General features: G+C 38.7%; 1 protein-coding gene and 1 pseudogene across 6 annotated transcripts in view; one reads left to right on the top strand and one right to left on the bottom strand.

Moving 5' to 3' along the window:
• MYH10 (myosin heavy chain 10) overlaps nt 1–27,133 on the top strand; it is a 155,176-nt gene that overhangs the window by 67,656 nt on the left and 60,387 nt on the right. For all 6 annotated transcript variants that reach the window (XM_009251285.4, XM_054535393.2, XM_054535397.2 and 3 more), the window contains 9 exons: nt 9,357–9,420; nt 11,227–11,325; nt 13,095–13,238; nt 13,473–13,568; nt 15,213–15,331; nt 16,268–16,420; nt 19,601–19,774; nt 25,940–26,113; nt 26,370–26,484. In XM_009251285.4, the coding sequence (XP_009249560.2) occupies nt 9,357–9,420; nt 11,227–11,325; nt 13,095–13,238; nt 13,473–13,568; nt 15,213–15,331; nt 16,268–16,420; nt 19,601–19,774; nt 25,940–26,113; nt 26,370–26,484 (1,138 nt within the window). The remainder of the gene's footprint in view (nt 1–9,356; nt 9,421–11,226; nt 11,326–13,094; nt 13,239–13,472; nt 13,569–15,212; nt 15,332–16,267; nt 16,421–19,600; nt 19,775–25,939; nt 26,114–26,369; nt 26,485–27,133) is intronic.
• LOC112129727 (small ribosomal subunit protein eS26-like) lies at nt 1,915–2,359 on the bottom strand (annotated as a pseudogene).

The raw sequence follows: 27,133 nt of genomic DNA, 5'->3' as shown, positions 1-27,133 counted from the left end.
ATCTTCCAGATCACTGGCTGCACACAGCCATTTAGTATCAAGCTCTAGGAGCACCCCCAACAATACAGCCTCCTGGACTTGCTGGAGTCTCAACACCTGTTCCCTTGACCCCGGATTGGGGAGGGTCTTTATATATCTTTCTTTGTTTTTATTTATGTATTTATCTTTTTTTTTAAGGCTCTATTTGAAGTTAATATATATCTCTTCCTAATCAGTCCGTGGCTTAATGCCACTCGTGTTACCCTAGTGATTTCTAATATCCATTATACTAAGTAATGAGACCACTTAGTGCATGTGAAAACTCATTTTACTAACAACAAAGCTTCTGGTTTGGTTTGGAGATTAAGATAGCTAAAGCATTTAAGGTAGCCATCTGGCCTTTGGATTAAGTGCTAGCTCATTACTCCTAGAATGGGTTTTCTCATTTAGGGCAAATAGCTAACACACATGCATAGCACCCTATCTGTGCTGATGTGTTTTAATGCATACTGCAGATCATGTAATAACTTTAGATACCAAATTAAGAAGGGGGAAAATATGTTCCGAATATGAAACAAACCTGCATTGCCCCTAAATTAAGTTGCTAACTAATAACTAATCTAGTTTTAATTACTATAGATACATTATAATCGCCCCAGAAAAGATTCTAGAAATTGATGTCAATTCAGAACAAACAGAATTTTTGAAACTAATTAAGATAATTTTCTTTTTATTTTCTTCAGGGTATCAAAATATCAAATATCTAGGTTTCCCTATTGCACATTTTGAGTGAAATCCTTAACAAGTTATATTTGATTATATATGAGAGAATTCTAGTTGTCTTTGCTGTTGAGAGCTCTCACAGTACACGTGTAATTTCACTTGTTTCTGGATTGGTATACAACAAGCGTTATCAAAATGTGTAGCTGTAATTAATACACAAGGTACTTGTCACGTTTTGGGGGTTTTCCATGCTTTTGTTTTTACTGGTGAAGTTCTGATTGAATATTCTAAGTACCATAATCTGACTTTTGGTCAGATTATGCAAATCAATTATGGAGTGGGCATTTTCGGCACAGATTTCTTCACATAATGTTTAAAAGATAGAGTTCCCACTTAAAAGTAAAACTCGTGTTTTCCAATTTAGTCTAGATGTGTGTTTCAATAAAAATGTCAATTCTGAAAGTATTTATTATAGATGTGAGGAGAAAGCTTTTTTAACTTTTAACAGATCTTATTCTCTCCCCTCGGCCTGCCCCCAAGGAAGAAAGAAAAGTCACCTTTGCTTATCTGGCCAAGTGGCCAACACTCAAGTGACATCAGGTCCCATGGCCTGCATCTTACCTGATTTGCCAGGGTATCCAACATGAAGGGGAATAATTTAAGTCCTAGATCACTTGGGGATATTCAGTAAAGTTTTTCATTTTTGCTTCTGAAATTTCACTTTGTCAGGTTGTCAAAGTGCTTGGCTATGTCTTGTAAAATATCTGAGTATGAATGTCATTTAGCTAGAAAGTTGATAATTTTCAACTTCATAAGGTTTTTGTTTTGTTAAAGTGTTTTTAAAATAGAATACATTTTAGTGCTTTGGCTTATAACCGAGATTTATTGGTTACCAAATATATTTTCAGAAATACCGTTCTCTTTTGCCTCCTTCTACACCGCAGGCCCCCCTGCAACCGTGTCTCCTTCATCATTGTTCTCCGTGCATCTCTTCTTTCACTGCTCTTTGCTTGGCCCTTTGCATCTAGCCGAAAGATATTTCACTGGCACTCACTATCATGGCTAGTGCCACTATGGACCCTAGGTGTGAAAAGGACACCAAGCTAGGGAACTGATGAGGAATAGAGTGTTGCATGTTGGTGACTTTGCTTATTTATCTAAGTAAGTGACCACATGTCTGAATTATTTTGGAACATTTCTCTATAGGTCACCTGTTCAGAGGCCCCAAATCTTTTTTTTTTTTAAGTACAATTTCCATTTTATTTTTCTCCAGAGAATAGTCTGTCTTCAGTCTTTAAGAACTCAGCTCCTTACACGGGCTTTGGTGAGAGACATGGGGCAGCACCCGCAGGTCTAAATCGGGATGGGGGTGTTGGCTCCTTGCAGGCTTCACGAGATCAATTCCTGACTACTTTGCTGTGAATTGCACAACTCACACAGTAATGTAGCTTCACATACAGCTTGGGAAGCACATAGGCATCGAAGACACTCGCTTCAGAATGCCCCTGACTGCTGCGGCCTCCACTATGTTTTGAATGACGAATTTCTTAATGGCCTTGTCCTTGGGCACGCATCAGGCACAGTTAGTGCAGCGAATAGGCTGCATGTGGCCGCGGCCCTTTTTGGCACAACCATTGTTCCTTCTTTTCTTTGTCATCTTGGAGGCACGGACCGGAGAGAGGAGAGGCCCCAAATCTTAATTTTCTCCCATTTCTCCTTTGTTTGTTTTTGTTACTGAGTTTTTATTTTATAATCCTATTCTTAACTGCAATCCAGCTTGATGTCGAGGGGAAACCAAAGAACTGCAGTGAGACCACAAAGATTACAGGATATTGTGAGCAAGTGGGATGGAGGGATGCTCTCCTGAGCTACAGAAGGAATGGTCTGGTGGTTAAGATCAAACATAAGCAGATTGATTAGAGTTGTCCGCAGTTGGCAGTGGTGATCTTCTTGCCAGTCTCACCATTCCTGGACCCAGAGCACTCCATGGCTTCCATGATATTCACGCCCTCTTTCACTTTGCCAAAGACCTCGTGCTTGCCATCCAGCCACTCAGTCTTGGCCACACAGTTGAAAAACTGGGAGCCATTTGTGTTGGTCCAGCATTTGCCGTGGACAAGATGCCAGGACCTGTGTGCTTCAGGATGAAGTTCTCATCATCAAATTTCTCCCAGTAGATGGACTGGCATTATTATGGTGTGTGAAGTCAGCACCCTGGCAGATAAAATAAACCCTGGAATAATTCTGTGAAAGCAGGAACCCTTATAACCAAATCCTTTTCCTCCGGTGCTCAGTGCACGAAAGTTTTCCACTGTTTTTGGAACTTTGTCGGCAAACAGCTCGAAGGAGCTGCGTGGGCCCAAGGAGTTACCATCAACAATGATGTCAAAAGAACACAGTGGCGTTGACCATGGCTAGAGGCAGGTGGCTTCAGGTGGCAGCAATGACTACAAAGCCCCGTTTCTTCTTTGAACCTAACTTCCTTTCCTATTTTAATGTCCCATGAAGGTAGGGAAAAATAAGTTCACTAAATATACAGTGAATAACATTTAAGTTTAGATTTTACAGTTGCTAGAATTCAAAGTTATCTGTGTATTAATGTTATCATATTGCCCAAATAAAGAATTAGTTTTGTTTGATGAATTTCGAACTTCTAATTTATTTGAGGTGGTAAAGAAAAAAAAAGGAAATAGTATTTGGAGTTGAAAGCTTAAACCACATGTTGATATATGTATACTTAATAAAGAAGTTAAACATACATGTTGGTGAAAGCTAAAAGTTTATATTACTACATATAAAGAATTTTTTTAGTGAAATGTTTTCTTAAAATAAGAACTAGGTGATACCATATGATTTTGATTAACCTTTCTGCAGCATTAAAATGAGAAGTTTGAGAACGCATTTGCCCGGGCAGTCATGTTGGCCATGTGTCCTTAGCAGCTTTGTAGTAATAACATTGCCTTTTGACTACTGTCTCTTAAAATAGCAATATTTTTATTAACTCAATGAGGTATTTTATAGATAATACAGCTATTTAAAATTTGTGGAGAATTTTAACCATCAGTATAACATCAGGACCCAATTTCAGTTTCCTTTTTGAACAGTTACAACTATTCATAGGATTGATAGCTTTTTAACTTAAATCTTTCTTAGGGGTCTTCCAAAAAACAAAGACAAAACGTACTTATTTTTAAAATAGAATGAAGTTCATTCTGTCTTGTAATTACATATGGGTCCATTGAAGCATTTTATAAATCTAAGATACATTATGGAGTATTAGTGATCTTATTTGTTTCTGTGTCTTGAAATAGTTTGCTGTTTTGTCATCTTAGAAATTGGTTCATTATTAACTCATTTGTTCTCAACTATGCTAAAAAAAGAATAAAATAATAAGAATAATGGGATTGCCTAGAAGAATGTACAGTAATAACTATTGCATCATCTTTTAATTTACTTATTATATCACCCCAAATATTGCATTGTCTTTCAAGTAGGTATGAAAGAAAACTAGAGAAACCATCTTTGTAGGTTATTTTTAGCTTTTAGTGAACATAGTTGAAAAATCATAAGTTTTCAATTTCTACTCATAATGTCAGTGAGAAGGAAATTGACAGAAAAACATTTCACAAACATTGGATGAACTGGAAGATGAATACAAGGAGACAGATAGTGTGGTAGACTGTAAAGATGATGATGAAATCAATTCTATAAAGAGAGTCTCAGATTGAGTCTCCAGGTGATAGCCTAGAATTTTCTCAAACTCAAGAATTATATATATTTCTAAGGGCAAAAAGGAAACATGACAGTAGCATCGAGGTAGTCATTCTGTAGGAAGAATTTCCTTAGTATTTTGCAACAAGATTAAAGAATACTGTTATTTCATCTATTTGCTAAAATAACAGTATTCTTTAATCTTGTATGATGTTTCTGTACCAATATGTACCTGGATAAGTTTCATAAGTGGACAAATGCAGAAAGCAGGTGTGTATATGAAAATTGTTAGAAGGAAATAGATAATATAAAATGAGAAAAGTCATTGGGTTGACCATTCTAATTGATGCTTACAAATCTAAAGATGAAAATGTTTTATAATTACAGAGCAAAAAATATCTTTCTCTTGTCAACAAAATATGAGTTGAAATTAGATTGCAATGTGCCAAGGACTCCTACTCTTTGTAGTGTTTTGTTGTTTTTTTGTTTTTGTTTTTTTTTTTTTTGCTTTGTTTTTTTCAAGTGAACTTAAGCACAGAACCTCTCTTTGAAATACCGTTTAGCTTGAAGCAGCTAATGTACGTGGTAAACACTAAGATTGGTAGGCTCGGCTGGCACTGTTTCTGTGAAGCCTTCTCTCCTCCTTTCTCTGTGTTCCCATAGCACCTCTGCGCTATGTGTGGAAGTGCACAGACCACATTGTTCTTCAGGTGTTAAAAAAGCACAGCCTCAGTGTTCATCTTAAGTTTGGGGAGCATTAGGTCAGCATCTCTTCATGCCAATAATTATATTATTTGTGTAGAGTGCTTATTTGTTTAGCCTATCTCAAGGGAAAATTTTTCTCCTATTAAAACAAAAATCCAAACAAAACTTTCTCTCCACACCATAAAACAAAACTAACCAAACAAATTGTCAGTTTTATTATGCGACTCTTAATTAACAAGGTCTCTATAGAAGAAAAATACTAAATGCTCACCACTGATAGTCAAGCAGCCTCATAATGATGGATTTGCCTTGTGGTCTCCAGGGAAATTTAAATCATTACCTCAGTAAATTTGATGGCATAAAATCAGTATCTAGGCTAGAGGGCATTGCAGGTTTGGTGACTAACACCATCCTGACTTCTAAAGAAATCCTAAATTCATATCTTCTATTACATTGTCAACTTTCACTGTCATGTGTGTTAGACTCATGTCCAGAGTAATATTGTTTTTGCCATTTGTTTTGAGAACTTATGTAGCATAAGTGATTTTTTCGTTCATGACTTTGTAAGATGTAGCAAGAGCCTGTTTGTCACAAAATGCCTTTGCTTGAACACTGTGGTTTAGTGGCACTGGGAGCCGGCCCTTCATGGAATGTACCTCTGTTGTGATGATGACATGGTACCTGAGTATATCAAGCTTGTCAAGTATTTCTTAGTGCAAAGCAGTGCTGTCAGATAACATGAAATAGAATATGTACATTTTGGTGGGGGCAGAGTTAGGACACTTGGCAATGGTGAAAGAGAACCAGGAGGAGTGTTAAAGGAGCTCCTTGACACACACCTGAGATAGAACTTAATCCTGCGAGCTGATCACAGTTTGTTCCTCCTCAAGCAGGAAGTCAGTATATTCCCAGGGCTCTTCCCCCACACTCCCCACACACATTCCCTTTCACCTTGTTTGCTAGCTTGGTTTGGGTTTTTTTAAAATAGGAAAATGGGATGAGTTCTTAATGAATGCTCATAATATTGAGCAAAAATATAATGGATTATTCATTTTAGAAAGTGATTCCTCTTTTCTTTTTTTAAAATCAACTATTGAGGTGTAATTTGCATACAATAAAATATAGCTGAGGAACTTCTTCAGTAGGTAGCATCCCAAACTGACTACTCATTTTTTTAATATAAGGTAAATATTAATACACTGGAAAAAGTAACACTTTGGGAAGGGTGAGAAGGGCCCTAAAGTAGGCAAGCTGCCTGGTGCTGTAAGCAGAAGAGTGTAAATCTAATGGCTTTCACTTTAATGGGGAAGCATATTTAACTTAATATGTTTATAGTAAATACACAGAATTGAATTATTATTATTATGTTATAGAATGCTTCACGGATCTGAATGTCATCCTTGCACAAGGGGCCATGCTCATCTGTGTAAAACGGATGTTGAGTTATATTTTAAAAATTGGCATTTATCTAGGAGTTCCTAAGATCTCTCCCTTGATTGTTTTTGAAATGTTGGCATACAATAAAATTCACCTTTTTCAGTGTACAGTTCAGTGCGTTTAGATAAACGTGTACGTAGTGTAGTGAGCACCATGCTCTAGAGGAAGAATGTTTCCCTTACTCCAGAAAGGTTTCTTTTGCCTTTGTGTCGTCAGTTCCCTCCTCCTGCCCCTGCCCCTGAAACCACTGATCTGTTTCTGTCCCTGGAGTTTTCAGTAACGTCTGGCATGTCAAGTACACGGAATCATACAGTATGTAGTGCTTTATGTCTAGTTTCTTTCACACAGCAGAATGCTTTTTAGATCCATCCACGTTGTTGGGTGTGTCCCTGGTTTATTCCTTGTCATTGCTCAGTAGTGTTCCATTTTGTGACTATACCATGATTTCTTCATCCATTCACCAGTTGGTGGACATTTGGGTTGTTTCCAGTTTGGGGCTATTAAGAATAAAGTGGCTGGGGACATTCATGTACAAGTCCATGTGGATGCATGCATTCCTTTCTCGTGGGTGAAACCCCGCCCAGGAGTGGAATTGCTGGGTCATAGAGTAATCTGTGTTTGACGCCGTGAGAAACCGGCAAACTGGCTGTACCGTTTTGCCTTCTCACCAGCGTTGTCTGATAGTTCTAGTTGTTCTGTATCTTTGCTAGTCTTTCTTAAAACGTGTAGCCACTCTAGTGGGTATATAGTGATGTCTCATCGTGACTGTTTTTACTTAGATTTCCCTAATAACTAATGATGGTGTACATCTTTTCATATACTTATTGGCCATTCACGTATCTTTTGTGATGAAGTGTCTATTCAAATCACTTACCCAGTTTTCTTATTGGGTTGTTTGTCCTACTATTGAAATATAAGAGTTCTTTGTATATTCTGGCAACAAGCCTTTTATCACATGTGTTTCCAAAATATTATCTCCCAGTTTGTGGCTTCTCTTCATTTTCTTTTTGGTATCTTTTGAAGAATAAAAGTTTTAAATTTTGATGAAATCCAGTTTACCAGTTTTTTATTTTATGGTTCATGCTTTTTGCATTCTGTCTAGGAAATCCTTGTCTAATTTAAGGTCATGAAGATTTTCTCCTGTTTTCTTTGAGAAGTTTTATAGTTTTAGCCCATGTATTTAGGTATGTGATCTGCTTTGAGTCAAGTTTTATATGTAGTGTAAGGTAAAAGTCTAGGTTCCTTTAATTTTGTTTTGTTTCATTTTGCATATTTTTCAGGCACCATTTAGTGAAAAGACTGTCCTTTCCCTATTAAATTACCTTGACACGTTTGTTGAAATGAATTAACTTACATACTCGCTTCTGTTTCACCAATCTGTATCTCTGTCTTTACACCAATACCATACTGTCCTAGTAAATTCATAGCTTCTTGAAATGAAGTAGTGTGATTCCCCCAGCCCTGGTCTTCTTTCTCAGAATTGTTGTGATTATTCTAAGTCCTTTTCCATTTCCCAGTAAACTTGAGACAGCTTGTCAGTTTCCTCAAAGAAAGCCCTCCAATCCCTTGACTGTTTATATGATGAATAATAGTGGTATGTTTACTAGCGTCAGTCCTTCTTAGCAGTCCTAGAATAAACCATTCTTGATCATTATGTTTGTTTTACAAAATGTTTAACATGTTTAATTTTTTTTTCTTTTTTCTTTTTTGAGACAAAGTCTCACTCTGTTGCCAGGCTGGAGTGCAGTGGTACGATCTTGGCTCACTGCAACCTCCGCCTGCCGGGTTCAAGCGATTCTCCTTATATATATTTTTATAAGTAAGATATAACCATACCATATTTGCTTTTATTTTGCTTTGAGATGGAGTCTTGCTCTGTCACCCAGGCTGGAGTGCAGTGGTGCGATCTCAGTTCACTGCAAGCTCCGCCTCCTGGGTTCAAGTGATTCTCCGGCCTCTGCCTCCCAAGTAGCTGGGATTACAGGCATGCGTCACCATGCCCAGCTAAATTTTTTTGTATTTTTAGTAGAGACGGGGTTTCACCATATTGGCCAGACTGGTCTTAAACTCCTGACTTTAGGAGGTCCACCCGCCTCAGCCTCCCAAAGTGCAGGGATTATAGGCGTGAGCCACCATGCCCAGCTTGCTTTCCTTGTAATATCTTTACCAGATTGGGTACTCAATGTTACGACAACTTTATAAAATGAATGATGAAATCACTATTTTTCTCTTTCCCTGAAACAGTTATATGTAGTAAAGAAATCAAATATTCCTTAGAAATTTGTAAAATTGTTTCATAAGACTAATCCAGCATTTTTAAAGAAATAATTCTGTTTTACTGTTTTTTATTTTTATGGGTTAAGTTTTCTGGTTTTTTTTTTTTCTTGAATGGATTTCTATTTTTCTAGGAAATCATTTATATTATTCAGATTTTTAAATCTACCATTATAGTGCTGGATAGAGTAGTCCTTTAAAACTATTAAAGTTTCTCGTATTTCAGATTATTTAGAAGAGCTTTTAAAAACTTCTGAATGACTGGGATCTCACTACTTTCCTTTTGTTAATAATTTCTAATTTTATTATGTTATAGTCCAGGAAAATAGCCTATTCTATTGCTACTTTTTTGAAACGTATCGTGGCCTGTTTTCTTCTTTTTTCTTTTTTTTTTTTTTTGAGTCTGTATATAAGATCCATTATTGTAACTAATTCATGGATACTTGTTGTCTTCTTAGTTTATTATAGTGTTCATATCCAGTATGTACTTACTTATTTTCAATTTTCTCTTTTTAATTTATTTTCAGGGCAAATTTATTCGGATCAACTTTGATGTAACTGGCTATATCGTTGGGGCCAACATTGAAACATGTATCCTTTTTCATAAATGTATAATCCAAAATAAAGAATGATTTAGTCTTCCTACAACCCCATGGCAACCGTCTGTGATATCACTCCCAAAATCCAGATGATAAAATTTGAGCCCAGAGATAGTGTGCCTTGTTCAAATACTTTCGACTAGTGAATATTAACTCCGAGGTGTTTTGTTGTTTGTAAAACCAGGCCATAACCTATTCACATGGCTGGGGAAGTGGAGAGTGCCACAGTGTTTGTGTGGTATAGGACATTCAGATGAATGTAGTTGCCCTCCCCCTATTGCTGTTAGCCCAATTTTTACCATCTACTTCTGATATTAGAAGGATGAGCATGTACTCATTGAAATCATCCTTATAAGATTACAGAGTTAAAGTAATCTCAATTAGTGTTAAGTAGAATAAAGCTGGAGAAAAAAGTAAAATGTCAAATACATAGAATAGTCCTAAGAAATACCACCTGCATAGAATGGCCATAAGAAGGTTTATATATGTGTATGTACATATATACCTAGGTAAAACATATTTGATTAGAGATGTAATAAAATAGAAATGGTTCTGAATGATAGTGTGCCAATTAGAAAGATAGATAGATGACAATTTTCGGGTACTTGTTAGAATAATCTCCAGTGATAGAAATACATTGTTTCTGTCCTTCAAGGGATAGACCATGGTTTTCTGGTTAAGAACAGTATTTTATGCTTCCAAATAGACTCACAGCCAGCAAAATCTGGAAATACTTGAAAATGACAGGAGAATGGATCTGCAGTTCAGCTTTCTTCATATAGGTGTATCAGAGCATGATTCATATGAGTGTGTCTTTCACCAGACGTGGAGGATGTGTCGGATAGTCTGATTTAAAATTCAGGCTATCTGACACATACAGAATTAATTCACTTTGGTGGCCCCAGGGAAGGTTTACCTCGAGAGGCAATCATCTTCCAAAGCTGTGATACACATTCTCTGAGATGCCAGTGTGACTGTCAACCCATAGGCACTCCAGGAGCATCAAGAACTGTGGATCTGAGCCCCAGATAAGATACACAGCTGGGTGTGCAGTGGTCTGAAATGCAGGAGCTGCTGGGGACTGTGCCACCTGCCCCCTGGGAAGCCCAGGCCGGGTGGGTAGCAGCAGGCGTAGGTACTGGCCACACTGGTTCTTCAGAGCAGCAGAGGGAAGACTAGTGCTTAATCTCATCATAGCTGTCAAGGCATTTGGGAAAGTTACATGTGCTGCTGAGTGTGAAGGGGCGAGTGCCTCTCATGTAGGAGGCTTTCAATAGGGTAGCATTGTGGGCACTCTCAGCATGCATTTTGGAGTCAAGCCAAGTTTTTGATTCCTAACTGTACCACTTATTAACTACATTATTTTGACTAATTTCCTTATACCATGGCTTCCTTATTTATAAAATTGCGTTAATCTGGTATTATAGAGCTTCTCCTGCCTTAAACAACTGTACTTCATTTTTAATAGCTTCTTACAGTTCCTCGTATAGTGTGGTATTCTTTGAATGTAATCCAAGTTAGGGGAAGGATGGGGTAGAGTGGAGCTGAGTGAGGGAAGCACATATAATCTTTAAGTTCCTTCCCAGACCAATGATTCTGGAAGATCAGTGAGGAACGTAAGCTGCATCTATTTTCTTTTTTCACAGATGGAAGACAGTCATTTAGAATAGTTCATTGCAGGATAGTTTACATATATCAGAGAAAGAAGATGTTTTATGATCTTACAGACACTGAAAGAGGGCCTTTATTTATTTAAGAATTATATTAAATAATTTAATTCTTAACCGTCTTTGCTCAGACCTTCTGGAAAAGTCTCGTGCTGTTCGTCAAGCAAAAGATGAACGTACTTTTCATATCTTTTACCAGTTGTTATCTGGTGCAGGAGAACACCTAAAGTGTAAGTTACAAAGGTTTTTACTATTTTATATTCACTGGAATATCCCTTTTAATATTTTTTTGAGAAAAAACAATTTTGGGAAACAGTTTTTTACACACAAAACACCAAATTTCCAGCTGGTTAAATCATGAAAATCAAAATGAAATTGAACTTCCACGCCATGGGGTAAGTAATTTATTTTAAGCGGCAGGTATTGTAGATAATATAATCTTTTGTACTTTTATTTCTTTTTAAAAAATTTTTAAAGTAGAAGACAAATGATGTGTATTTTACAACTCTGTTTCAACATTTTAAAATATGAAAGTAAGGGAAAAGAAATGTACCTAATAAATTAAGTAGAATAAATATTTTTATTTCTAGATTTACAACGGAATATATGTTACTACTTCCACTAGTACTAGAAAGAGCCTGTGGTGGATATTGATTGATTGATTGAATGTCATGAATCACAAGGACTAGAAATTTACAGTTGGGCAGGTACAAAGGAGAGCTCAGGTCTGGGTCAGAATTTTGCTGAGTTAGAAATATATTGAGGGAGAGAAGACACATAACTTTCCCATCTCTTCTGATTCTCAAATTTAGTGTTTCTGCATGATTATTATATATATTATCTAGATATCAAAATAGACACATATACAGTAAAACTTTTCTCATCTGGCGTCTAGGCTTTTGCTAACCACGACATCTGTGAAACCTTTGAACCCAAAAATTAATCAGAGAAAGACCTGCAAGGGAAAAATCAAGCAACAAAAAAATAGAGTTACTGCTAAGGAGAGACTAAAAATTCAAGATTCTGCAGTCTGTAACACTGAAGAGAAGAAAATGCTTAGGCTTTCAGACTGGCAATAACTGCAATAGGAGTAAATTCTTTAAAATGATCAAAGTGTTGAAAGAAATAGAAAAAGAAAGCAGCAGGCAGTACCCTGTAGAAGTTAAATGTGATGTAGACAAGAATAAGGGGACAGGGTGACCTGCAGAAATTCTCTGCAGAAGAGCAAGAGAGCCAGTCACAAAGAAAGCTGGGAGCACATTTGCATATCTGTTATAAGGATAAATAGCCCTGCTATTTTGAGCACTCCTGAGAAATATTCTTTGGCTCTCAAGAATGCATTTGTCAAAAGAGTAAGTTCTCTTTAATTCGTGGCTCCGATACAAGTAGTCAGTGCTGGTACCTGTTATAATAGTCTCTGTACCACATCACATCGTCATTCTAAAGGCAAGTTCACCACCAAGCAAGCTGGCTTAGAGAAAGTGTTTCAGGGCCTTTGCTGGGCTCGGGACTGGCTTGGTCCACATCACTGTATCTTTAGCTTATGTCCATGGTAGTTTTCATATTTACTTCATAGTGTTTGCTGCAAACTACTTGCTAAGATAGGAATATAGAATATGGTTTTAAAAGCTTTCCTTCAAAAAAGAGGGCTAAAATATTTAAATCTGAAAACAATAAAGTTTTGTCATCTGGAAAATTGACATCATTTCCCAGCTAACTGATTTCAAATAGAATATTGTACAAACTGCCATCCCCAAAACTCCTGTTAAGGTTTTTGCGTTGTTAACATCATCATTTTCCTTCGTTGGTACAGATAATTAAAAAATGTATGTTTGTGTATTTACATGAATATATAAAGAAAAAAAACATTTTGCTGGCAATGGGTTGGTTGCATGGTGAGCACTGCTCTTCTGTGACATTGGCACAGTTTGAATGCAGGTATGGCTTAGTTGTCTTCATGAGTATTTATTAAATTTTCTTCTGTTGTATTTCCTTTTAGCTGATTTGCTTCTTGAAGGATTTAATAACTACCGGTTTCTCTCCAATGGCTATATTCCTATTCCGGGACAGCAAGACAAAGATAACTTCCAGGAGACCATGGAAGCAATGCACATAATGGGCTTCTCCCATGAAGAGATTCTGTGTATGTGTGATTTCTCTAAGATTCTGGTACTCACTTTCCTAAGACTTATACATTTGGGGTAAATCACCTAAACTAGAAAATGACTGGGAAACTAATGAATTGTATGAAATCCTGAAAAGACATATCCTACTGAAAAGTTTTGTATAGCTAATTTTTAGCACAAAATAAATGAGAATATGTTTCTGCTACATTTTGAGGCAATATTAATTTTTTTTTCTTTTTACCAATATGAAGCAATGCTTAAAGTAGTATCTTCAGTGCTACAGTTTGGAAATATTTCTTTCAAAAAGGAGAGAAATACTGATCAAGCTTCCATGCCAGAAAATACAGGTAAACTGATGAATACTGACTTTATTTCTGTTTCAGTGGCTTGTTGTGCTCTCTAAGATGTTACAGTGCAAGCGTAAAAGCACCTCTGAAGCATTTCCGAAGGGACCCTCAAGTAGAGTGACAACCTCGTGTATTTACACAAGGGTCCCTCTGATTCTATAAATGAGGACAGGGGACAGGGTGTAGGATGAAAAGTAGCAATGGTCTCTGCCTTAGCATGGAGGAGGCCTTGGGAATTCAGGGAGGAGAGCTCAGCCACAGGAGGCCACACGCTTCCCTGAGAGGGAGCTGCAGCTGCTGAGTTCCAGCCAGTGTGCACCTTGCCAGGATTACAGGCCCAGTATTGCCAAATATAAGTGACTTTTCAAAGAAAAATGGAAATCTAGATTTTAATAGGACATATTCCCATTTTTAAATGTTGAAAATGGTTTTAAATTTGCATTGGTCAGGAACAAAAGTTTGTGACCCAAATATATATATATTATATATTATTAAATATATATTTAATATAAATATATAAATATATGGATATAAATTATATATTTATTAAATATATGTATGTATAATATACATATATATTGTATGTATATCAGTTTGCTTCAGATGGTCTGGAGAGAAAAAGTGAGGAATCTATATATTGCCTTGACTGCTTGATTATTCCAACAAGTTAGTTATCTTGCCTCATGGAGGCATCCACAATCCACTGTCGCAGGTGAAGGCTGACATAAAGTCACATTATCTGCCTTTGAAATAATCCTTTTTTGTAACCAATTTGAGGCTTGATAACAATTTAATTCTGTGTGGCTCTTCTAAGGGGCCTGCCTCTCCTGCTACTTCTTGGTCACTGTTTTCTGGCCAAGCTGTGGCACCTCCTCTTAGGGCTGTTGATTTCCAGGACCATTCATCTGTCATTCAATCAAAGTAGCTTGATTGGTGGTTGGGCCTCCATCCTCCGTATGGCTTTTCCATGGTTAAATAGACTTAAAATGGAGCCATCTAAAATGCAGAGTAAGGCATATATTAGTATAACTTGGCTTTGAAATTTTTTAATGACCCATAACTAGAAGAGGATCAGGTCACTCTTATAAAGGTAAGGAGGCTGGGCATGGTGGCCATGTAGTCCCAGCTATTCGGGAGGCTGAAGCAGGAGGACGGCTTGAGCCCAGGAGTTCTAGGCTGTCATGTGCAATGCCTATCGGTTGTCTACACTATGTTCAGCATCAGTATGGTAGCCTCCCAGCAGCAGGGGACCACTAGGTTGCCTAGGGAGGAGTGAACCAGCCCAAGTTGAAAATGGAGCAGGTCAAAACTCTCGTGCTGATCAGTAGTAAGATCACGCCTGTGAATAGCCACTACACTCCATCCTGGCCAACATAGTGAGAACCTGCCTCTAAAAAAATGAATAAATAGGCAAGGCAGTCAAATGCTGACTAGCCATCTCTTGTAGCCTAAAAATGAGTGTGTATTAATTTGAAAGGATGGAAGGTATTTTTCATTAGACCTAAAACTTGTCTGATTTTAAGACTTTTATTTATTTCTTAATACAATTTAATTCTTACTAAGGTTTTTCTAGTGTTTATTGAATATATTGTGAGTAGATTATAAGTAAAAAATGTAGGATTTAGGAGACTTTTTACACTTCAGTTGCGCAGAAACTCTGCCATCTTCTTGGGATGAATGTGATGGAGTTTACTCGGGCCATCCTGACTCCCCGGATCAAGGTCGGCCGAGACTATGTGCAAAAAGCCCAGACCAAAGAACAAGTAGGTTTCATGTTCATTCTTATTACTGATTTGTTTGAATGATAAGCTGTGGCCATTTGGCCTTCTGATTGACATGTAACAAACTGAATCAATACAAACTGTCTTACGTGGGTGTTTTTAGGCACCGATTGAGTTTTTTTTTTAGTATATTTACTTTTTCATTTTCAAAAAAATTTAAAAGGGGCCGGGCACAGTGGCTCACACCTGTAATCCCAGCACTTTGGAAGGCTGAGGTGGGCGGATCACCTGAGGTCAGGAGTTTGAGACCAGCCTGACCAGTATGGTGAAACCCCATCTCTACTAAAAACACCAAAATTAGCCGGGCATGGTGGCGTGCGCCTGTAGGCCCAGCTACTCAGGAGGCTGAGATGGGAGAATTGCTTGAACCTGGGAGGCAGAGGTTGTAGTGAACCGAGATTGCACTACGGCACTCCAGCCTGGGCAGCAGAACGAGACTCCATATTAAAAAAAAAAAATTTTTTTTAAAGGTGATTTTTTTAAAAAAGTAAATGTCAAATTATAATCTCCAATTTTCCCCAGGTAGATAGGTAATCCAGTAGACAAATTTGCATACTTCGGGAACCAGACCAGCAGAAGGGCCCCTTCCACCTTGTCCCTGTGCTGGGTGGTACAGCGGAAAGTGCCAGCTTAACTGAGCTGAATCCGGGCGGACAGTGCTGCCCAGGACCCAGGCGCATGGGGAGGAGCTTATTTGTATTAGGCATCTTTACCCATCCCCACAAATTCATTATTCCCAGTGTTCATTTAATTCTTCTAATATTGCCTTCTATTGATGTGTAAAATTGAGACATGATTAAGTAGTGAATGCCATCTCAGATTTTTTGAGTGCCGTATAACATTAAATTCCATAAAACAGCTATTTATGCTTTGTTGAGATTGTTTCCAGAATAAAAGGTTGTTGTGATTTAATTACAGGCAGATTTTGCAGTAGAAGCATTGGCAAAAGCTACCTATGAGCGGCTCTTTCGCTGGCTCGTTCATCGCATCAATAAAGCTCTGGATAGGACCAAACGTCAGGGAGCATCTTTCATTGGAATCCTGGATATTGCTGGATTTGAAATTTTTGAGGTATTCTTCCCCCTCTTCCTCTTGCTCTTCCTTCTTTTTGTTTGTTCTTTTAACAAATATTAAGGCTCGCCGTGTGCCCACTACATACCAGGCACCAGGGATAGAGTCCCTGCCATTCTAGTAGAGTCAAACAATAAATGGCAGATAACCAGTGAATCCACAGGTCTGTGAGAATGCAGTGAAAGGGTGCTGTGATCGAACTGGGAGGCCAGCTTGAGATAGCTGTTCAGGGAAGGTTGCCTCTGCAGCGGCAACAGTTAGGCTTACTTGAAGGATGAGAAGCTGCCAGCCTCGGTCAGTTTCCCAGCATAATGAGAGTAATTCCACTGGTCCTGTATGGGACAGAACTTATCAAATATTCAAAGCTGCTAGAAAGCCAGTGTGACTGGATATAGCTGACCAGAGGGAGAGAGGAGTTGGAGATGTGGAGTAGAGTGTGGGGCCAAGTCGAGAGGCCATCAAGGGGACCACTGTAGTAGAACAGTGTTCTGTAGAACAGGGCAAGATGACGGGGGCTTGGCTGGGGAATCAGGAGAGGAGCAAAGTGAGAGGGAGGCGCCAGGACAGGCAGTGATCTGTGTACTGCAGATATAACCAGGGTTTAACAATAGATTTCACTGTTGATCTGACTAGATTTGTCCAAACACTTATACTCATCATCAGTGCAGAAAAGCTTCACAGTCACACACCTGCTACAGTTTTTCAGAGAAGTGCATAAAATTTGGGGCATCTAAAAATTTATATCTTTATTTCCACAAATATAGATGTAAACTATGTAAATATAGTAAGGCACAAATATTAAGTGCTTTTTGTGATTATCCATGTGTTACTTTAGTCACTATTGGGTATTGAATTGTCTTATTTTAAAATGAACCCCTTTAAAATTATAAGTCTATCCTCATAAATACTGAACCTTCCACTGCCACTCTAAGAGATTGCTTTAAGGTGTATTGATTTGTAAATAAATTGAGAAATCACGAAAAGTGGCTGGGTACAAATTGCATTAAAAAAATCTGTCACTTTCCTCTACATAAATGATCAGAAGATACAGTGAAAGTAAAGACCTCATTTCCAACTGCAACAAACAGACAAAACACCTAAAAATAAATTTTAAAAGAAATGGGCAAGATTTAAATGAAGGCAACTTTACAGTGCTGCTGCAAAAAAGAAAAGAAGACTTGAACAAGTGAAGTGACACACCCTGTTCTCGATGGGAAAATGTTACATTTATGTAGATGGTAAAAATGCTAAGTTGTCCAGTGAGTGTTATTTGTCATGAGAAAAGGAAAGAAAAAGCCTAAATGTCCACCTTTAGGAAACTGGTTCAAATTATTGTGATAGCTCCATACAGTGGAATACTACGCATCCATTATAAAGAATGGACTGGCTTTATACACTAAGGAAAGATCCCACAACATAACAAGATACATTGTTAAGTTAAAAAAAATCAAGGTCACACACATACACACATTTCTCAGTGCATAGAATATTTCTGGAAAGATCACAAAAATAGGAGATACTGGTTGATAATAGGGAGAACAAGTAAGTGTCATTGAAGTGAAACTGGTGCAATTCTTTGTACACTTTGAATTTTGTACCATGCATTATTGATTTAAAAATCAATTACAATTATAATTGGTAGTTTAAATATGGAAGACAAGTAGAAATTCATTTTTAAAAATACCATTCTTGGCCGGGCGTGGTGGCTCATGCCTGTAATCCCAGCACTTTGGGAGGCCGAGGCGGGTGGATCACAAGGTCAGGAGTTCAAGACCAGCCTGTCCAAGATGATGAAACCCTGTCTCTACTAAAAATACGAAAATTAGCTGGGTGTGGTGGCAGACGCCTGTAATCTCAACTACTCTGGAGGCTGAGGCAGAGAATTGCTTGAACCTGGGAGGCAGAGGTTGCAGTGAAACAAGATTGCGCCACTGTACTCCAGCCTGGGCAAGAAAACGAGACTCCTAAAAAAAAAAAACAAACACCATTCTTTGTAATGGCCCAGGCTAAATAGAGCAATAGGATGTCATCATCCTGAGGCAAAGCAAAGTTCACCTACATGAACATGAATAAGCAGAATCCAGCAGTCTGTAAATACGAGGCTTGTCCTATGTGCCAGAAATACCGTGTTGAGCAAGGCAAGCACTGCCTCTGCCCTCCTTGCATGACCTCATTCTGAAATAGTGAATTTAACAGCTCCTGGAGAATGGAAAAGATTGGAATGGCTTTTTCAGACTGTAAATCAACTCCTTGGAGATGGGTTAAATCCTCTTTAATTGAAAATCACTTTTTATAATGAAAGAGGTTATTTATGGGCACATGCAGCTTGTGTGAACAGTATAGAAGCAGGAAAGAGGTTGAGCACTTCTAGTGTATAGGATGATTAAGAAAATTATACCTATTAATTCACCCATCTATGCATTCGCCCAGTCAATTTTTCTCTTAAAAAATGGGCAGAGTTCACAGAGAAGGAACAGAAATGACAATAACACATGAAAAATGCCTAAATTCACTTTATGAGGGCAGTCCAATATCACTTTTGATATTGCAAAGGTCAAACATTTGATAAGGGAGGGGAATGCTTAGAGAAGCGATAGCCTCATACTAAGCGCATTCCATGTGCCAGGCCTGGCTGAGCTCTCAGCAATTCCATGCAGTAAAGATGACTCTTTTCCTACCTCACCTTAGAGCCCACAGCCTGAGTGACAGTGGAGTGGGACAGAACCAGATGTATTCTCCACCCCAGCTCAGAAGCGCGCCCACCACCTTGTTCGCCTTCCTTTGCCTCTGGTTTTTCCAAGCCTTTGTTTTTCTTCTTTTTCTTACTGTCTCATTTATTTATTTATAGTCCTTAACCATTCACTAATAAGAACTGAATTGTTTTACTTGCAGAGCATTCACTTAGCATATTAAGTTTATTATCTTTTCATTTTAGCAGTTCAGTAATGCAGCCATAGACAGTATGTTCTTTCTCTTTACCTTTTCAAAAAGGCTGTGTGTGAGAGAGGGATTGGGAGACCACCCCCCTTGGTTTAGTCACTGTCATTAGATAGAAGCAATCATGTACTTCCTGCCTAATTAGTAATTTTTAATGAAAAATTTTTTATAACTACATGACTAATTATTCCCGTTTTCCCTCCGCCTCCCCATGTTTGGAAAATTACCCTTTGACATTTGTAGCTGAACTCCTTTGAACAACTTTGCATCAACTACACCAATGAGAAGCTGCAGCAGCTGTTCAACCACACCATGTTTATCCTGGAACAAGAGGAATACCAGCGCGAAGGCATCGAGTGGAACTTCATCGATTTCGGGCTGGATCTGCAGCCATGCATCGACCTGATAGAGAGACCTGTAAGAGTGCTCACTTGCTCGCTGTCTTTCATTTTCCACTCAAGCAGTGACCTTAAGTGGCATAACCCAAGACAGAAATTACCCAGTCTGTTCAGTGGTGAAATAATTTTCTGATCTAAATTTTCTAGGAAGATGATACTCTGATAAAATAGCTACAGAATTTAAAAGTCAGTAGCACGCCAGTAAAACCCTTCTTTAGCTCTCCTCGCAGCTTGATTCCTGTCCTTGCTTGCACAGGAATACTGGATAGTGGGCTCTGGCCCGCACAGACTGCAGATGGCCCTGTGTGCTGGCATTTGTGTGTACCTCTCAAAGGATGTGGAGCTCCACCTGACACTTTATTTAGCTGAGAACAAGACATGTCATGTACATCCATTTTGCAGATAACTAAAGTTTGGCCTTTTAAAGTACAAAGATGTTTTTATTTTGCCAGATTTTTTTTTTTAATTTGAAGTTTTTGTTCTCAGGGAAGTCTTGTCAGATGTGTTTTTAGTGGCAATCTTAGAAAGCATCAGAAACTCTTTTCTTGGTGGTTTAATGTTCTGTAAAAATACATAGAACTCATTCACGTTCAAGCTTTGAGTGTATAACTCATTCACTTTTGGAACTCAACTCCATGTGATCTCAAGCAAGTATTGACAGTCTGGTTCTGTACTCCTTATCAGTTAGCTTTTGCTCAACAAGGTATCAGCTTCATTTATTTTATTTTTCTATCTGCCAAAATACAAGAAAAACTGAAATGTGATTAAGCACTGATATCTGTAACGTAGAGAAAGCTCTAACACTAGTTAAGTAGGTATGTTTGAATAATGCAGAGTTTTCTCCTAGGAGGTGCAGCAGGCTTTGAAGCAGTTCTGGTTCTTGCTGCTCAGTCTCTGGTTGCCACTTGTGTTCTTCATGTTTGAAGGTGTTGGAGGTCTAATGGCTAGAGATCGTGGATGGTACAGTACCCACAGTCAGGAGGAGCAGTGGCACATCGGGAAGAGGAAGAACCTAGAAGACATTCACCCCTATTAGAGATGTAGTTCCAGCACATTAGAAATTTGAGTTTAAGGAAAGCAATGGATAATTTTCATTTGGCTTTTATAATACATAAGAAATAATTTTACCTTTCAAGGCACGTTTAGAGCAAAAATCTTAAATTACTTATAGTTGTGAGGATAGTTGCTTCTTTGTAGCTTGTAGGGTCATTTAGAGGTGGCATGCTTGTAGTGACTTCCAGGTAACTTGTGCATAGACAAGCACATGAACACACTTCATTATATTTCATCACTGCTTTGTTACCTAAAGAATTGTTTGGGCATTTATGTAAATAAGGGAAGGGAGTATTTCACATTAGTACTATTGATGACTATATGATACGTTTTTTGAGATGCTCATTATATGCGTCCGTATGACATTGGAAGTCCTACATTTTAAGAATATAATGATTATGTACCTGCAGTTTTATTTTAGGATGGACGAGAACCCATAAAATTTGCTAGGTCAGTATCTTTATAGGAATAATTGTGCCGAAAGTCTTCCAAATGGAAAATTACCTGTCTTAATTTTTAAAATGTTTTTAGAGTGTTTTTAAATCTAATGGTTTTGTGACCTTTAAATGAGTCTTACAAATATTAATTCTTCTTAATGTTACTTAATTGCATTTCTTTTGGACAAAATCCTCTAGGACAAAATACTTTATATACCATTTTTTCATATTTTTTTTTACTCTCACACAATAATTGTACTCTAAAGGTGAAAATCATGGGGTAAAGTAATTAAACATTTCAACCCTAATAACTAACTCCAAGCAAAAATAGGTGAGGTAGAAGGCCAGGTGCCGTGGCTCCCACCTGTAATCCTGGCACTTTGGGAGGCTGAGGCAGGCAGATCACTTGAGTCAGGTCAGGAGTTCGAGACCAGTCTGGCCAACATGGTGAAACCCCATCTCTACTAAAAATACAAAAAATTAGCCGGATGTGGTGGCATGTGCCTGTAGTCTTGGCTACTCGGGAGGCTGAGACACGAGAATCACTTAAACCCAGGAGGCAGAGGTTGCAGTGAGCCGAGATTGCACCACTGCACTCCAGTCTAGGCGACAGCGTGAGACCCTGTTTCCAAAAAAAAAAAAAAAGGTGAAGTAGAAAGGGTTTGATGTTTACGTTTTTAATTATTTTCCAGGCCTTATGTGTAAATATTGTGGGGGTAGAATAAGATCCAGATAGCAATTTATTGGACCAGGTGTGGTGGCTCATGCCTGTAATCCCAGTACTTTGGAAAGCTGAGGTGAGAGGATCACTTAAGACCAGGAGTTCGAGACCAGCCTGGGCAACATAGTAAGACTACATCTCTACAAGAAAGTTTTAAAATTAGCCGGGTATGGTGTCATGTGCCTGTAGTACCAGCTACTCAGGAGGCTGAGGCAGGAGGATCCTTTGAGGCCCTGAGTTGGAGGCTACAGTGATATGGTCACACCACTGCCTTCCAGCCTGAGTGACAGAGTGAGACCCCGTCTCAAAAAAAAAGAAAAGAATTTATTAAATCCTCAATTATGGCCTGGAAATGCAGATTGGGGGTGCCATGGGGATATGAGATAGTATATAGCATGGCCTTTGTCCTCAAGAACCTGATCTTGAAGCCAGAAAACAGAACACAACATAGTGGTGAGCTCATTGGTTCCTGGGTACGACTCTTAAGTGATGCTCTGTGAATTCGGAAAAAGGCAAAGGCCACAAAGTAGGCTGGCAGTGTTGTGGAAGGTATTACAGGTGTGGATGCTGTGCAGGGAGCATTCAGGGATGAGTTTTATGGTCAGAAATTAGCAGGTGAACAGCACGTTGAAAGTGGTATTTTAGGGAAGTTATTTGGCGAGTGTCCTGGTCTGTTTTCTGTTACTATAACAGAATAACTAAGACGGAGTAATTTATAAAGAAAAGAAATTGATTTCTTGTAGTCTGTAGGCTGGGACGTCCCAGGTCTAGGGGCTGCATTGGATGAGGGTATTCTTGCTGGTGGGGACTCTCAGCAGAGTCCTGAGGTGGCACAGGACATCACATGGCGGGGGCGGGGGGGGGGGGGCTCATAAGAAATGGCCAAACTGGCTTTTTATGACAGACCCGCTCTCATGATAACTAACCCACCTCCTCAACAACCCGTTGATCCATGAATAATTAATCCATTTACTAGGAAAGAGCCCCATGACCCAGTTACCTCCCAAAGGTCTTATCTCTCAACACTGCTGCATTAGGAACCAGGTTTCCAACATGTGAACTTTCGGGGAACACATTGAAACCACAGCAGCCAGGACATTCAGAAAGTATTGGAGCTGGGAAGTCATGATGTTCCTAGTCACCAGTTATGCCCAGACACTGACGGGCAATGAGTAGAACTAGGTAACTCGTTCCTTCTTTCCTTCCTATACTCTTTGTACTGGCACTTCTAGGCTCTTCCTTCAGCCTTTAGAGTGGACCCTTTATTCCCTGCCTAAATAGTCCTAATTTAAAGGAGAGAGAGCTCAGAAAGGGGAGGGAAGGAATTCAAGATTTAATGCTGACTCACTCTTTACCTCAATTTGAGGATTATTCTACTTATTCATAGAAATATCTGATTAAAAAATAAAAACATGGCCAGGCGCAGTGGCTCACGCCTGTAATCCCAACACTTTGGGAGGCCGAGGCAGGCAGATCACTTGAGGTTAGGAGTTCGAGACCAGCCTGACCAACCTGGTGAAACTCCATCTCTACTAAAAATACAAAAAGAAATTAGCCAGGCGTGGTGGCGGGTGTCTGTAATTCCAGCTACTCAGGAGGCTGAGGCAGGAGGATCACTTGAAGCCGGGAGGTGGAGGTTGCAGTGAGCCAAGATCGCATGACCGCGCTCCAGCCTGGGGGACAACAGCGAGACTCCGTCTCAAAAAATAATAAAAAATAAAAACATAACATTTTGTAAACCCCATGAGAGTTTGTGATGATGGAGAATTTAACGACAGCCTGTGGAATGACATGGGATAATGATCCCATTGATGTTCCTTGCAAAATGGAGAGTGAAAACAATATTTTCTAGAAGGAAAATGCCGTAAAAACATCCTCTGTGGTGGCACCTGACAGGCCCGTGCCAGGCTTAGCTCATCTCACATAATCCCAGCCCCTGCCTCACCAGACTGTGGGCTGGTGGCAGGCAAGCCTCTGAGTTCACAAAACCTATGACCAATATTCAGAAACACAGGCTTCTAAGCTTACAACTCTTGGAAATACCCAGTTCACAGAAGCAATGATAATAGTGATCTTGACATTGAAGGATGAAGTGGAAAAAATAAAAAGGAGACACAGTAATGATATTCATAATCATGCTGTCACCAAGCCATTTAGAAAAAATACAAATTTTATTTGAGATACTGTGTCAGAATTTAGGAAAATTCTCATTAAAAGTGGTTAAGAATGTAAAAGGGTAAAAGGAGGATGTTTCTGTTATATTAATATTAATGTGGAACTTTCTTTCTCACAGTTGTTGTGTGATTGGGGTGGATTGAGTTACCAGCCACTCTGAGCTCCTCTAAAGTGACCTAATCCCAGTTGCCTCAGATTACTGTCTTCTTTTTAGCTGATCTGAAACCCTGACAATTCTTTCAGGTGGAGGAGCCCTGGGGTAAGGGTCTCCATTGCAGAAGGGTTCCCTCAGCTTCCACCCGCTGGCATTCAGATCACCCATTCCTTTCTCTGACCACATTATTACACTGTTTCATTTATATTTAACCATAGCCTCTAGCTACTTTTAAAAACAGCATTTGTGTGTATTGCCAACTCTTTGCCAGTAAATATGAAGGTTTTGTGAGTTGATGAGAACTGATCTTAGAGGCTTATTTAAAAAGCTGATTTCATGAGTGTGCCCTAGAACTGGTACGAGTTCAGTTTTGTATCACACACTTGCCATATTTGCAGTGTGGCAATAAATGATGGCCCAGAAGCACTAGAAAATAGACCATCACTATTTAAATATCTTATTTAGCTTTCATGTGTCATTTACCTCCAAAAAGGAAGTCATGCCAGACAATGGTGAGCTCTAGGCCTTTTTAAAAATTGAGACATAATTCACAAACCATGAAATCCACCCTTTTAAAACTACAAGTCAGTGATGTTTGTAGTATATTCACAAAGTTGTGGAACCATTACCACTACCTAATCCTGCCACATTTTCATCACCCCAGAAAGAAACCTCATACCCATTAGTGGTCACTCCACATTCTGTTCATTCAGCCCCCAGCTGCCACTAATCCACTCTCTGTCTCTATGGATTCATCTAGCACTTTTTTTTTTTTTTTTTGAGACAGAGTCTTGCTCTGTTGCCCAGGCTGGAGTGCAATGGCACCATCTCAGCTCACTGCAACCTCTGCCTCCCAGGTTCAACCGATTCTCCTGCCTCAGCCTCCTGAGTAGCTGGGACTACAGGCATGTGCCACCATGCCCAGCTAATTTTTGTGTTTTTAGTAGAGGCGGGGTTTCACCATCTTGGCCAGGCTGGTCTCAAACCCCTGACCTCGTGATCCACCTGCCTCGGCCTCCCAAAGTGCTACTTTTTTTCAATGAAGTAATAATTGAATCACATAAAATGGATTGTCAAATGCCTGTTAAAACAAATATATAAAGCAATTGATGACTTAGTTTATCAATTTTCATATATTCTACTTAATAATAGTTTAAAATATTTCGCCAAATATAAAGTGATACATTTAATTTAAAAATTACTTAAACAGAAACTTAAACTGATTAGGATATAAAATGTTTGAAGCATTCTCGTTAGTTGAGGTGTTATAATGATTTCTCCAGCCAGTCACTGAATATAAACATTCAGTTTCATCTCTCCACTTCCCACTGCGTTTCTGGCAGCTTTTATTTGCCACTTTTGTGGGGCCATCTGCTTGGAATTCATTTACTTGCAATTTACATACAGTATTTATAAGTTTGAGATAAGTTACTCATCTGTTTTCTTGTTAGTACTTATTTAGCAGTTTGAGATGTCAGTGTTTGAATTATAAACTTGTTATGGCTTAGACATTCCTTTCCATCCTAACAATTTGTTTTCCATGGATCTTCATAAAACTAATTGTTTTAGAAGTTTAAGTGCCAAACTCAGTAGTATTAAAGTGGCATGCAAAACTTGTGAATTCTTATTGCCTGTCATTATCAGGCGAACCCTCCTGGTGTACTGGCCCTTTTGGATGAAGAATGCTGGTTCCCTAAAGCCACAGATAAAACCTTTGTTGAAAAACTGGTTCAAGAGCAAGGTTCCCACTCCAAGTTTCAGAAACCTCGACAACTAAAAGACAAAGCTGATTTTTGCATTATACATTATGCAGGGAAGGTAAGAGCTCTTATGTTGAATAACTGGATTAAAATGGCTGTGTTTGAAATTTTGCTACATTTTTATGAAGGTGTAACAAAGGTGCTGATAAACGTTTATAAACAAATACAGTATATATTACAAACATATGGTCTTTCAGACAGCCCATTTTGGGGACTGTTGTATAAAAGTTTCTGGTTGAAGCTTAAAGTGTTTTTGTTTTTGCATTTGGTTTTGTGTTCTCCATTTCACCACTTTTGGCTTTGGTGCGGGATAGGTGGACTATAAGGCAGATGAGTGGCTGATGAAGAATATGGACCCCCTGAATGACAACGTGGCCACCCTTTTGCACCAGTCATCAGACAGATTTGTGGCAGAGCTTTGGAAAGATGGTAAGAAAGTGCTTATCTTTGTAATCATGCTTGGCTGGAATCTTTTATAATTAAGGTTTATAGATGGTTCTTTTACATATATATGGATACATATACTTCTTACTTTAAAATCTTTCTTTCCCTAGAGCAGGGCTGCCATTATATCGGAATTTATCCATTTTAAGAATACTTGGGTTAAGAAATGAATACAGAGATATCTACCTTCTTGGTCAGATGTTGTAGGGAGTACAGAAACATTCTAGGCCCGGAGCCACAAAGACATACACATATGACTCAGGCCACCGCAGTCCCAATTCAGTTGTAATCCAGGAACACTGGGACACAAAACCCAAGGCCTGCTCATTCCATTTTCCCTGTGTCAGGCCTGCTGAGCTACGTCCTTCCTCACCACCCGCACCCACCCCGACACCCAGTGGCTGGTGGATAAACTCAGATTGCCTGCATACAGATCAGTTGCTCTTCTTTCCATCAGTCCTCATAGTTCTTTTGTTATATGAACCTCAGTTGAAGAATTTTGGTGATTTTTATTGTAGACTAGAAGATTTTACCAGTATCAGAAAATCAAAATGTCTCTGTGTCTGTATGCATTGTAGGAACCAGTATCTTCTAGAGCTCAGCTCACCTGCTACATTTCATCCTGGCTCTATTC

This window comes from Pongo abelii, chromosome 19, assembly GCF_028885655.2.
Source record: "Pongo abelii isolate AG06213 chromosome 19, NHGRI_mPonAbe1-v2.0_pri, whole genome shotgun sequence".
Lineage (NCBI taxonomy): Eukaryota > Metazoa > Chordata > Mammalia > Primates > Hominidae > Pongo > Pongo abelii.
This window is presented reverse-complemented; position numbering and strand designations above follow the sequence as displayed.